The sequence below is a fragment of the Mercenaria mercenaria genome, chromosome 12, assembly GCF_021730395.1.
Source record: "Mercenaria mercenaria strain notata chromosome 12, MADL_Memer_1, whole genome shotgun sequence".
Lineage (NCBI taxonomy): Eukaryota > Metazoa > Mollusca > Bivalvia > Venerida > Veneridae > Mercenaria > Mercenaria mercenaria.
The window spans coordinates 7747904-7762576 of record NC_069372.1 but is presented as its reverse complement, the minus strand read 5'-3'; the positions used below and the strand labels follow the sequence as shown (position 1 = coordinate 7762576).

Here is a 14673-nt window from a genome sequence, read left to right as displayed (position 1 = left end):
CCTTGATGGAATCTAGGTTGAGTTTGAATATGGGTCATCTGGGGTCAAAAACTAGATCACTAGGTCAAATCAAAGAAAAACCTTGTGTATGCGATAGAGACTATATTTTTCAATTGATCTTCATGAAATTTGGTCAGAATGTTTGCCTTGATAAAATCTATGTCAAGTTTGAATATGGGTTATCTGGGGTCAAAAACTAGGTCTTTAGGTCATATCTAAGAAAATACTCAAGAGACCACATTTTTGGTCCAATCTTAATGAAAATTGGCCATAATATTTGTTTCCATGAAATGACTAGGTCAAATATGTTTACACTGTTATGGCGTGTTTCTCAGGTGAGCGACCTAGGGCCATCTTGGCCCTCTTGTTTTCAGTTGATCTTCATGAAATTTGGTCAGAATGATAGCCTTGATGAAATTAAGGTCAAGTTTGAATATGGGTCATCTGGGGTCAAATACTAGGTCGCTAGGACAAATCAAAGAAAAACGTTTTGTATGTGATACAGGCTGTATTTTTCAATTGAGGTTCATGAAATTTGGTCAGAATGATTGCCTTGATCAAATCTAGGTCAAGTTCGAATGTAGGTCATCTTGGCTCAAAAACTAGTTCACTAGGTCAAATTGAAGAAAATACTTGTTTACACTTAAGAGACCACATTTTTGGTCCAATCTTAATGAAAATTGGTCAGAATATTTGTTTCCATGAAATCACTAGGTCTAACATGTTTACACTGTTATGGTGTGTTTCTCAGGTGAGCGACCTAGGGCCATCTTGGCCGTCTTGTTTTAAAGAACCTGTTGGCGTGATGCAATTGAAAACCAGGTTTTCATGAAATTTCCACGTTTCTTGTTATTTTTAGAATATCTCTGGAGGTAATGACCTTGAACCCGCAGTGCGAGAGTGTGGAGACGTCAGAGGGCGTACCAGTGACAGTGACGGGGGTTGCACAGTGTAAGATTATGAGGCAGCCAGATATACTGAAGACAGCTTGCGAACAGTTCCTGGGAAAGTCTGTTGATCACATACAGAGAGTCATTCTGCAGACACTAGAGGGTCATCTTAGAGCTATCCTAGGTAATGTCTACTTGAAATTTAAAGTTTGAATAAAGATTGTTTTATTTTTGATATACATGTATTCTGACTTTTGTATGCCTGTGGTGAAAAATGGGACATGTTACGTAATAATCATGTCCTGTCCGTTCATTAATTATGCCCCCCTTCGAAGAAGGAGGGGTATATTGTTTTGCAGATGTCAGTCGGTCGGTCGGTATGTAGACCAATCCGTTTCTGGATAACTCAAGAACGCTTGGGCCTAGGATCATGAAAGTTGATAGGGAGGTTGGTCATCACCAGCAGATGACCCCTATTGATTTTGAGATCAGTATGTTAAAGGTCAAGGTCACAGTGACCCTGAACAGTTAAACGGTTTCCGGATGATAACTCAAAGACCCTTGGCCCTAGGTTCATCAAAGTTGTTAGGGAGATTGGTCATGACTAGCAGATGACCCCTATTGATTTTGAGGTCAGTAGGTCAAAGTTCAAGGTCACAGTGACCCGGAACAGTTAAACGGTTTCCGGATGATAACTCGAGAATGCTTGGGTCTAGGGTCGTGAAAGTTGATAAGGAGGTTGGTCATCACCAGCAGATGACCCCTATTGATTTTGAGACCAGTAGGTCAAAGGTCAAGGTCACAGTGACCAGGAACAGTAAAACGGTTTCTGTACGATAACTCAAGAACGCTTGGGTCTGGGATCAGGAAAATTGATGGGGAGGTTGGTCATGACCAGCAGATGACCCCTATTGAATTTGAGGTCATTAAGTCAAAGTTCAAGGTCACATTTGCCAGGAACAATTAAACGGTTTCCGGACGATAACTGAAGAACACTTGGGCCAAGGAAAATGAAAGTTGATAGAGAGGTTAACCATGACCAGCAGATGACCCCTATTGATTTTGAGGTCAGTAGGATAAAGGTCAAGGTTACAGTGACCCGGAACAGTTAAACCATTTCCGGACGATTCCATGAGAACGCTCGGGCCTAGGATCATGAAACTTGATAGGGAGATTGGTTATGACCAGTAGATGACCTCTAAAGATTTTGAGATCAGTAGGCCAAAGGTCAAGGTCACACTGACCCGGAACAGTTAAACACTTTCCGGACGATAACTTGAGAACGCTTGGGCCTAGGATCATGAAACTTAATAGGGAGGTTGATCATGACCAGCAGATGACCCCTGTTGAATTTGAGGTCAATAGGTCAAAGGTCAAGGTCACATTGAACCAGAACAGTAGAACTTTTGTTTACAGTGAGCAAATAATTTCTGTTCCTTGTGCAATTACTGAATGCATCAAAGGGGGCATTTCCTGTTCTAGGAGCTCTTGTTATGTCTCCCCCAGGAGACATATTGTTTTTGCCCCGTCCGTCCGTCCGTCCGTCAGTACGTCACACTTCATTTCCGAGCAATAACTGGAGAACCATTTGACCTAGAACCTTCAAACTTCATAGGGTTGTAGGGCTGCTGTAGTAGACGACCCCTATTGTTTTTGGGGTCACTCCGTCAAAGGTCAAGGTCACGGGGGCCTGAACATTGAAAACCCTTTCCGATCAATAACTAGAGAACCACTTGACCCAGAATGTTGAAACTTCATAGGATGATTGGCCATGAAGAGTAGATGACCCCTATTGATTTTGGGGTCACTCCATCAAAGGTCAAGGTCACGGGGGCCTGAACATTTAAAACCATTTCCGATCAGTAACTAGAGAACCACTTGACCCAGAATGTTGAAACTTCATAGGATGATTTGTCATGAAGAGTAGATGACCCCTATTGATTTTGGGGTCACTCCGTCAAAGGTCAAGGTCACAGGGGCCTGAACATTGAAAACCATTTCCGATCAATAGCTAGAGAACCACTTGACCAAGGATGTTGAAACTTCATAGGATGATTGGTCATAATGAGTAGATGACCCCTATTGATTTTGGGGTCACTCCATCAAAGGTCAAGGTCACAGGGGCCTGAACATGGAAAACCATTTCCGATCAATAACTAGAGAACCACTTGACCCAGAATGTTGAAACTTCATAGGATGATTGTACATGCAAAGTAGATGACCCCTATCGATTTTGAGGTTACTCCATTAAAGGTCAAGGTCACAGGGGCCTGACCATTGAAAACCATTTCCGGTCAGTAACTTGAGAACCACTTGACCCAGAATGTTGAAACTTAATAGGATGATTGGTCTTGCAGAGTAGATGACCCCTAACGATTTTGGGGTCACTCTGTGAAAGGTCAAAGTCACAGGGGCCTGAACATGGAAAACCATGTCCGGTCAGTAACTTGAGAACCACTTGACCCAGAATGATGAAACTTCATAGGATGATTGGTCATGCAGAGTAGATGACCCCTAACGATTTTAGGGTCACTCTGTTAAAGATCAAGGCCACAGGGGCCTGAACATGGAAAACCATTTCCAATCAATAACTTGAAAACCTCTCTACCCAGAATGTTGAAACTTCATAGGATGATTGTTCATGCAGAGTAAATGACCCCTATTAATTTTGGGGTCACTCCATTAAAGGTCAAGGTCACAGGGGCCTGAACATTGATAACCAGTTCCGATCAATAACTTGAGAACCACTTGACCCAGAATGTTGAAACTTCATAGGATGATTGAACATGCAGAGTAGATGACCCCTATTGATTTTGGGGTCAGTCTATTAAAGGTCAAGGTCACAGTGGCCTGTTCGTGTAAAATCATTTTTTGGAAATAACTTGAGAACCACTTGACCTACAATGTTGAAACTTAATAGGATGATTGGACATGCAGAGTAGATGACCCCTATTTATTTTGAGGTCACTTGATCAAAGGTCAAGGTCACAGGAGCCTGAACAGTGTCTTGAGAACCACTAGGCCAAGAGTGTTGAAATTTAGCGGGATGACTGGACATGCCAAGTAGATAATCCCTATTGCAGCCAACCATCAGTGTCTCTTTGACTTTAGCTCCTGACCCCTATTGACTTCTTGCCTATAGGACTTTGCACTGGGGGAGACATGCGCTTTTTTACAAAAGCATTTTCTAGTTATTAACTGTTTCTGGACTCTTTATGTCAGAAAGTATAATAGCTGAAGCTTTCAAAATTTATGGGATGACTAAGCACCACTTGAGAAGGATCTCTTTTGATCTTAGAACCAGTAGGTCAAAGGTCAAGGTCACAGTGACCTGGAGACTGAAAATTGTTCCTGGACTCAAAGTAAGTAGAGTCATAAATTACAACAGTCTTGCCTTTCAGACTTTACACAATGACAAAGCAAAACTAGAGGAAGATCCTTATTATACCCCCACCAAACATGTTTGAGGGTGGTATATAGGAGTCAGTTTTGTCGCGTCGCGTCCCGTCCCGTCCCGTCCCGTCGTGTCCCGAAATCTATTATCTCAGTTATTACCAAATGGATTTGATTCAAACTTAAAATACATGTTCCACCTTATCACCCACATCATGTGATACAAGGTGCATAACTCTTGACACCAAGTTTTCATGAATTATGTCCCCTTTTACTTAGAATTTAAGGTTAATTTTGTTGTATTTTCACTATATCTCAGTTATTACTAAATGGATTTGATTCAAACTTAAAATAGATGTTCCACCTCATCACCCACATCATGTGACACAAGGTGCATAACTCTGACACCATTTTTTTATGAATTATGCCCCTTTTTACTTAGAATTTAAGGTTGATTTTGATGTATTTTCACTATATCTCAGTTACTACTGAATGGATTTGATTCAAACCTAAAATAGATGTTCCACCTCATCACCCACATCATGTGACACAAGGTGCATAACTCTGACACCAAGTTTTCATGAATTATGTCCCCTTTTACTTAGAATTTAAGGTTAATTTTGTTGTATTTTTACTATATCTCAGTTATTACTAAATGGATTTGATTAAAACTTAAAATAGTTGTTCCACCTCATCACCCAGATGATGTGACATAAGGTGCTTAACTCTGACAAAATTTTTTTTATGAATTATGTCCCCTTTTACTTTAAATTTAAGGTTGATTTTGATGTATTTTCACTATATCTCAATCATTACAAAATGGATTTGATTCAAACTTAAAATAGATGTTCCACCTCATCACCCACATCATGTGACATAAGGTGCATAACTCTGACACCAATTTTTCATGAATTATGTCCCTTTTTACTTAGAATTTAAGGTTAATTTTAATGTATTTTCACTATATCTCATTCTGATTGGCTTGGAGCCAAAGGGAAGTAACCTTTTTTTAACTTTTGTACTGAGTTTCTTCCCCTTAAATTCCAGGAATTAGTCTATTTTTAGAAATCCTATTTTTAGATTTTCAATATTTTAGGTATTTTTCTAACTTTTTTATTATAAGTCCTATGTAAAAAGTAAAAACATTTTTCTGTGGTAACATGGGTCGGTAAGACACTTTTTTGAATTCACTTTTAGTGTATCTCTAATATTAGAGATTTAATATATTTACTAGTATTACTTTACTAGTATTATACTAGTATTACTTATATGTGGAAGCCCAGGATGAAGTACTCCAAAGTATTTTTAAGATTTCTTATGGTTGCCATTCTTCTGTGACAAGACCGTATGGTGGGGGTATGAGTCACTCCTGTGACAGTTCTAGTTAATTTTGGGGTCAGTTGCTAAAAGGTCAAGTTCACAGGGACCAGACTTTTTTATCTGGTAATTTTTTTGTTTCCAGGCTGTAAGAAAGTATAATTGCTACAGCTTGTGAAATTTACATGATGGCTAAGCACCGGCAAGTTTTCATAGGTATTCACCAGATTTCATAGAGCTTGTGAAACGATAGTGTAATCTTGTAGGTTGATAATGATTACATATAGTTATGCTTGCACTGTATTGGCAGGTACATTGAGTGTCGAGGCAATTTACCAGGATCGTGACCAATTCGCTCAGCTGGTGAGGGAAGTTGCTTCCCCTGATGTGGGTAAGATGGGTATAGAGATTCTCAGCTTCACCATCAAAGACATCTACGACAACGTGGAATACCTCTCCTCTCTCGGTAGGGCTCAGACAGCTAATGTGAAACGTGACGCAGATATCGGTGTAGCCGAGGCAAACAGAGATGCTGGTATCAGGGTATGTGTTCATGTTCTTTATTGTGTGGAAAATATGAAGTTAGAAGTTCTGGTTACAAGTTGCAGGATCTTGAATTTTATCCCTCTTCAAAGATAAGTGTTGTTCCTTTCACAGTGAGGAAATTGTCAGTCATTTGATAAGTTGGTTTCAAATGAGAAATGTCAGGAGATTTAAAATGTGGTTTTAAAATAGACTGCCATGATTTGTCTGATACTCTAGATACTTTGTTGAAAAAAGGCTTGAGCTTTAAGACTAAGGTAAATGCTACTTTCTGTACATTAAGGGTCATTAGTTTTGGGATCTTTGCTAACAATTTTTAGCTTGACTATTCAAAGAATAGGGGAGCTTTCCTACTCACCCAAGTTGTCGGCGTGAGCATTAGCGTGAATTTCACACAAATGTTAAAAGTTTGCGTACCACCCCAAATATTTTCAAAGTCCATTGAGATTTTGCTTTCATATTTTGTATACTTGTTGACCATCATGACCCTAGTCTGTAAACAGGAGCAGACAATTCTGTCAAGCATTTTGTCTGAATTATGGCCCCTTTTCGACTTAGAATATGCTTATTTTAATGTTAAAGTTTGCGTACCACCCCAAATATTTTCAAAGTCCATTGAGATATTGCTTTCATACTTTGCATACTTGTTTACCATCATGACAACAGTCTGTTATGTTAAAGTTTTACTCATAGCTTATATTATACTATCAAGCACTGAGAATAGTTGAGCTCGCTGTCCACTGACAGCTCTTGTATAATATATGACATTCTTAAAACTCAAAATTGTTTTGGTAAGGTTATTTTAGGCATGGGTACCACTAACCTTTCACATGTCAGCTGTGTGGCCTCCTCACATAAAAAAGTGTACTCCCACACATAATTGGTAAAGGACTAGAGATCTAAAGCAAGCAACTATAGTCAAGGAGGCCCCTAGGAAATAAAATGGACTTACCTTTTTAGCTCATCTGTCACATAGTGACAAGGTGAGCTTTTGTGATCACCCTTCATCCGTCGTCAGTCCGTCCGTCCGTCCATCAACAATTTCTTGTCTGCACGATAGTGGTTTCATTTATGATTTTATTTTAACCAAACTTGCACACAACTTGTATCACCATAAGATCTTGGTTCCTTTCTTGAACTGGCCAGATCCCCTCATGGGTTCGAGAGTTATGGCCCCTGAAAGGGCCAAAATTAGTTATTTTGACCTTGTCTGCACAATAGTAGCTTTATTTATGATTTGATTTTTACCAAACTGGCACACAACTTGTATCACCATAAGATCTTGGTTCCTTTCTTGAACTGGTGAGATTCCTTTATGGGTTCCAGAGTTATGGCCCCTGAAAGGGCCAGAATTAGCTATTTTGACCTTGTCTGCACAATAGCAGCTTCATTTATGATTTGATTTTAACCAAACTTGCAAACAACTTGTATCACCATAAGATCTTGGTTCCTTTCTTGAACTTGCGAGATTCCACTATGGGTTCCAGAGTTATGGCCCCTGAAAGGGCCAGAATTAGCTATTTTGACCTTGTCTGCACAATAGCAACTGCATTTATGATTTGAATTTAATCAAACTTGCACAAAACTTGTGTCACCATAAGATCTTGATTCCTTAGTTGAACCAGCCAGATCCCTTTATGGGTTCCAGAGTTATGGCCCCTGAAAGGGCCAAAATTAGCTATTTTGACCTTGTCTGCACAATAGCAGCTTCATTTCTAATTCGATTTTAACCAAACTTGCACACAACTTGTATCACCACAGGATCTTGGTTCCTTTCTTGAACTGGCCAGATTTCGTCATGGGTTCCAGAGTTATGGCCCCTTAAAGGTCCAAAATTGGCTATTTTGGCGTTTGCAGCCATATAGACTTCATTTATGGTTTTATTTGATACAAACTTCCAAAATAACTTTAACAACAATAATTCTTTGATTCCATGACAAATCAGATCCAAGTGTAGGTTCAGAGTTATTTTATATCTGATTACCTCCCCTGATTGTAATAAAAATGGATTTATGTCAGTAAGTACTTATAGGACTTATTTGAAATTTCATTATTGTCATTAGTTGGACTGAGCCAATGAGGGTAGATAACTATGGACTGATTTTATGTCAAATTACCTCTCTTTATTCAAATTAAAATGGGTATATCTCCGTAACTAATGAAGATACTGATCTTAAAATTCATTTATGTCAACAGATTTATTTGGCAGATCCTTCTTTTGTTCACTTAAATAAATTTTTTTTTAATTACTTTCCTTTTACGTTACTAAAAATAGCTTATATTTCGTAACTTTTTTATTATTGGCCCTAGGGAAAAAACGAGACCACTTTTATGTGGTACAACATGGATGGTACCTCCAATTTTTACATGTATTTTGACATATCTGTACTTTGTAAGATTTTTTTTCTTTTTGGTTAAATTTCTTCCCTTTGTTGTACTGTCCTTTGGACTTAGATATTTTTTTCTGAGGACCTTCTTGTCCTCAAGTGCATTGATATCAGGTGAGCGATATAGGGCCATCATGGCCCTCTTGTTTAGCAAAAGGTAACTAATGGAGTGAAAAAAGCAAGTTCTAAGTTGCTTTGTACTGAATGATAAAGTAGCAAATGATTTTGTAATTGATAATAAAGTGGTAAATGATTTTGTGTGCTTTAACAGGAAGCTGAATGTGAGAAATTGCGCATGGATGCGAAATACTCTGCTGACACCAAGATCGCTGACTCTAAGAGAATGTTTGAAATGCAGAAAGCAGCATTTGATATGGAAGTCAATGCTAGAGTAAGTATGGTTTGATCTCTACTTCTAATGCCCCAACATTTGTGTGGGGGTATAAAACATTGCTGCTGTCCATACATGCGTACATACATCCGGAAATCTTGCGTCCATCTCCTCCCGTATAATTAGCCTGATTGGCTTAAAACAAATTCACAGATGAACAAGCTTGGTGTACAGGTGACTATAAAGAAAGGAACTTCTGCTTTGACTATTTTATCACAATTATGGCCCTTTGATAACTTTTTCTATATAGAATATAGAGAAAAATCTTTTGTGTCCAACTCCTCAAACACTGTTGAAAGGATATGCTTGAAAGTTTCACAGAAGTTTTTTTCAGTGCCTATTTTTAGCTCACCTGTCACAAAGTGACAAGGTGAGCTTTTGTGATCGCGCGGTGTCCGTCGTCCGTCGTCCGTGCGTGCGTGCGTGCGTGCGTGCGTCCGTCCGTAAACTTTTGCTTGTGACCACTCTAGAGGTCACATTTTTCATGGGATCTTTATGAAAGTTGGTCAGAATGTTCATCTTGATGATATCTTGGTCAAGTTCGAAACTGGGTCACGTGCCATCAAAAACTAGGTCAGTAGATCTAAAAATAGAAAAACCTTGTGACCTCTCTAGAGGCCATATATTTCACAAGATCTTCATGAAACTTGGTCAGAGTGTTCACCTTGATGATATCTAGGTCAAGTTTGAAACTGGGTCACGTGCCATCAAAAACTAGGTCAGTAGGTCTAAAAATAGAAAAACCTTGTGACCTCTCTAGAGGCCATATATTTCACAAGATCTTCAAGAAAATTGGTCAGAACGTTCACCTTGATAATATCTAGATCAAGTTCGAAACTGGGTCACGTGCCATCAAAAAGTAGGTCAGTAGGTCAAATAATAGAAAAACCTTGTGACCTCTCTAGAGGCCATATTTTTCATGGGATATATATGAAAGTTGGTCTGAATGTTCATCTTGATGATATCTAGGTCAAGTTCGAAACTGGGTCATGTGCATTCAAAAACTAGGTCAGTAGGTCTAAAAATAGAAAAACCTTATGACCTCTCTAGAGGCCATATATTTCATGAGATCTTCATGAAAATTGGTCAGAATGTTCACCTTGATGATATCTAGGTCAAGTTCGAAAGTGGGTCACGTGCCTTCAAAAACTAGGTCAGTAGGTCAAATAATAGAAAAACCTTGTGACCTCTCTAGAGGCCATATTTTTCATGGGATCTGTATGAAAATTAGTCTGAATGTTCATCTTGATGATATCTAGGTCAAGTTCGAAAGTGGGTCACGTGCCATCAAAAAACTAGGTCAGTAGGTCAAATAATAGAAAAACTTGTGACCTCTCTCTAAAGGCCATATTTTTCATGGGATCTGTATGAAAATTGGTCTGAATGTTCATGTTGATGATATCTAGGTCAGTTCAAAAGAGGTTCATGTACGGTCAAAAACTAGGTCATTAGGTCTAAAAATAGAAAACTTGTGACCTCTCTAGAGACCATACTTGTGAATGGATCTCCATAAAAATTGGTCAGAATGTTCACCTTGATGATATCTAGGTCAAGTTTGAAACTGGGTCATGTGCCTTAAAAAACTAGGTCAGTAGGTCAAATAATAAAAAAACCTTGTGACCTCTCTAGAGGACATACTTTTCATGGGATCTGTATGAAAGTTGGTCTGAATGTTCATCTTGATGATATCTAGGTCAAGTTTGAAACTGGGTCAACTGCGATCAAAAACTAGGTCAGTAGGTCTAAAATTATTAAAATCTTTTGACCTCTCTAGAGACCATATTTTTCAATGGATCTTCATGAAAATTGGTCAGAATTTTTATCTTGATAATAACTAGGTCAAGTTCGAAAGTGGGTCACATGAGCTAAAAAACTAGGTCACTGTGTCAAATAATAGAAAAAACGACGTCATACTCAAAACTGGGTCATGTGGGAAGAGGTGAGCGATTCAGGACCATCATGGTCCTCTTGTTTCTAGAATTAAGCCCTTTCTTAATTTAACAAAATAGGCCTTGGTGAAGAAAGTTGGTGTGTTCAACTCCTCATACACTTTTTGAAGGAATGGATTAAAAACTGCTCAGATGCACAACCTTGTCTGGATACAATTTGCTTCAAACTTCTGGCCCCAATTTCACGAAAAAACTTGAGTAATTACTTAGCTAAGTCTGTTATTTTAAATGCCTGTATTTGCTCTTTATGTGTGTTTAATGTTGACTTTTTTAGCTATAACAGAACCGTATATGACTCATAAATTAAAAGACAAAAAATCTGAATTTTAAAGAAAAGGAAGTATAAAAATAAGAAATATACTTAAGAAAATACTTAAGTTCGTTATAACGTGCTTAAGTAGAAATGTGATATTTGCTTGACTGAAATAAGTACTGCAGACAAAAACTACTAACCATAGTATAATTTAGCTACAAATGCATTGTTATAGAAAAAATCAACATGAAATAACAATAAATTAAGCAATAGCATAATTTTGAAATAACAGACTTAACTAAGTAATTACTTCAGTTTTTTCGTGAAATCGGGGCCTAGTCTCGCATGTTTAATGTTAAAATGGACTGTACTAAAAACTTTGCTATTTAGAGGATGGTGCAGTATGTGGGGGTATGACCGTATCTGTGTCCTGTGGACAAATTTTTGGTTTCAGTTAGAAAATATGTTAGATATCATTCGCTTTTAGCAGTGCAAATGTATTGATTAAAGTCTGCTCAAATGTCAAATGCCCAGTATACATGTAGCTAAAGATATATACATGTAGCTGTTGAAATATTATATACATGTAAATGTTATAACTTTGCAAAGAAAGCTCTTAAATATTGAAGTATTAAGGTAAATGAACAGGTGAGAACGTTAATGTTGAATTTTTATGCCCACTTTGTGGGGGGCATATAAATTTGCTCTTGTCCGTCCTTCCGTCCGTCCTTCCGAAAATGTTGTGTCGCGCGTAGTTCTGAAAGTATTTGACGTAGAGTCACAAAACTTTACAGAAATGTTGGTCAGCATGTGTAGTAGTGCACCTGGGGTTTCGCGTCCAGATTCATCCAGTCATGTAGGAGTTATGGCCCCTGACTTAGTAAAATATTGGTCATTTTAATGTTCTGTTACACATAGCTCCAAAATTATTTGACCTAGAGTCACCAAAGTTTACAGGAATGTTGGTCAGCATGTGCAGTTGTGCACCTGGGGTTTCGCATCCGGATTCATCCAGTCATGTAGAGGTTATGGCCCCTGAATTAGTAAAAAATTGGTCATTTTAATGTTGTGTCGCGCATAGCTCCAAAAGTATTTGACCTAGAATCACTAAAGTTTACAGGAATGTTGGTCAGCATATGCAGTTGTGCACCTGGGGTTTCGCGTCCGGATTCATTCAGTTGTGTAGGAGTTATAGCCACTGACTTAGTTAAAAATGGGTCATTTTAATGTTGTGTCGTGCGTAGCTCCAAAAGTATTTGACCTAGAGTCACCAATGTTTACAGGAATGTTGGTCAGCATGTGCAGTTGTGCACCTGGGGTTTCGCATCCGGATTCATTCAGTATTGTAGGAGTTGTGGCCCCTGACCTGGGAAAAAATTGTCATTTTAATGTCATGTAGTGGGGGCATCTGTGTCCCATTGACACATTTCTAGTTTTATATTATACATTGTAGGCTTAATTATTGATTAATTTCATAAATACTGTGAAGTGGGGGACTAACTTTCGTGGATTTTGTGGTCGAGTCAGTCCAATGAATAAGTAAAATTCCCATTCATTTATGTTCAAAGGTTGAAATCCACGAATTCATATCCCCAGGAAATTACCATTTTGACCAAAACCACGAAATTTCTTGCCCACAAAATTAAATGATTTTACAGTATAGATCATTTTGACCTGTAACTTTTAACCCAACTGAAACTTAATCAGTTTTACAAACTGTTGTGCTTAGTTTCTGTTCTTTAAAATGTGAAATTACGTATTTGATAATTAATCAACTGAGATAAATTTATGCACAGTGTGTCTATGGTCCTTTGATTATATTCCAGCTGTATACTTTCAAGTCTATGAATTAAATATGAATCAATGTCTGCAGAAATGAAAGTAGCTGCAGCGTAGATATGATTGAACCCAAGTGCTTGAATAAAATCCAGAAAACGGATAAAAAGCACTGAGAATCAGACCTTCAATAGAAGTAATGAGTATAAACATTCTGGCATAAGAGTGCCGTTATTGTCATTTTCAAGGGGAGTAAGCATGTGTTAACAAGGAGATTAACTGCTTTTAAAACACATTTTTATCTGTGCATCGTCATTGGCTCAGTAATGCATAATTATAACCAGTCTAAATCTGTCTAAGGGAAATGAATGCTAATTCACATAATTTATGATGACTTTTTTTTACACATTTTGTGCTGGAATATCGGTAACATACATTTGTTTATTGATAAATATCATCTACAGAATTTCTTATAATATATTATGGGTATTATAGATAATGGGTTCGGGTTCCAACCGTTCTTTATGATACAGCAAAGTAATGTTATCCAAACATTAGAATGTTATTTTTGCTCAAATGGCTGGAATTTAAAGGTATGCGTGTTACCAGAGTAATTAGGGTGTGTTGTTGAAAAGAGTCCACTAAAGAGAAACAAAATTTTGTGCCTCTGACTATATCTTGTGGTTAACGAATTAGCTTTAATATTTGTGTGTGTGTGAATACTGTTTTTGTGGCATTTCATAGAATTTTGGCATTTAGAAATATTATGAAAATTTAAAGAGAAATTTTTGCACATAACAAATGGAAACTTGCATTAATAGACTAATGTATAATATCTCAACTGTAAATTGTTTTTTACACTTTCGAATAGAGAGCAGAATCACGATTGGCGTACGAGTTGCAGAGTGCGAAGGAGAGACAGAAGATCCGTGCTGAAGAGATCGAGATTGACGTGGTCGAGAGGAAGAAGTTGATTGACATTGAAGAGAAGGAAATCCTCAGGAAGGAGAAGGAACTCATGTCCACGGTGAAACGTCCTGCCGAGGCACAGGCTTACAAGGTCGAGACCATTGCTGAAGGTCAAAGGTAGGTAGAAAATATACATTTTTCATTGTGAATGCATTATTTATAAATACTGAACCGTCTAGCTGGCTTATGGAAGGTTGGTGGTTCTACCCAGGTGCCCACTTGTGATGAAATAATGCACGTAGGGGCACCTGGTGTCTTCCTCAGCCATCAAAGCTGGAAAGTTGCCATATGACCCAGGGGTTCCATTTGACCCTGGACCCCGGGTCCGGACCCGGGAGATTTTCAAAAGACGCTCAAAGGACCGGGCTTGATACTTGCCTGTGCGTCCTTCGGGACCCGGAGGCATTTTCCTTTAATAATCCTTTCTCTCATCATTCATTTCCTTCAGTAAAACTATTTCCATGATAGTCACGTGTATTCCAAAATAAGCACTCGCGGTCATGCCCTCCTGCCTTTGATCTTCTGCTAAATCCCGCCCTTTCTCCTGTAGACATGCCTCGCTGATTTTTTTATCAGCAAGTTACGTCACGGCGAGTGCACATAGGTAACAAGAATCAATGAAGTGTTGAAATTAATTGATGAAGCGTATTGATCCTGTGTACTGTCAAAAAAGGCGCCAATTATTAAATTATCGTAAGCAGCTGATTACCGAGCATGTGAAAAGTGCCCTGCAAGATTTTTTCATGCAAACTTTAAATTAGACCATTGCTTAGTGATCATACCGTAATTTCAACAAGAAGCTTCA

General features: G+C 38.2%; 1 protein-coding gene across 1 annotated transcript in view; it reads left to right on the top strand.

Annotated features, from left to right (window-relative positions):
• The window catches only part of LOC123534900 (flotillin-2-like), a 45035-nt gene that overhangs the window by 22107 nt on the left and 8255 nt on the right, over positions 1-14673 (top strand). The window contains exons 3-6 of the mRNA XM_045317363.2: positions 860-1074; positions 5911-6143; positions 8802-8921; positions 13771-13985. Of these exons, the coding sequence (XP_045173298.1) occupies positions 860-1074; positions 5911-6143; positions 8802-8921; positions 13771-13985 (783 nt within the window). The remainder of the gene's footprint in view (positions 1-859; positions 1075-5910; positions 6144-8801; positions 8922-13770; positions 13986-14673) is intronic.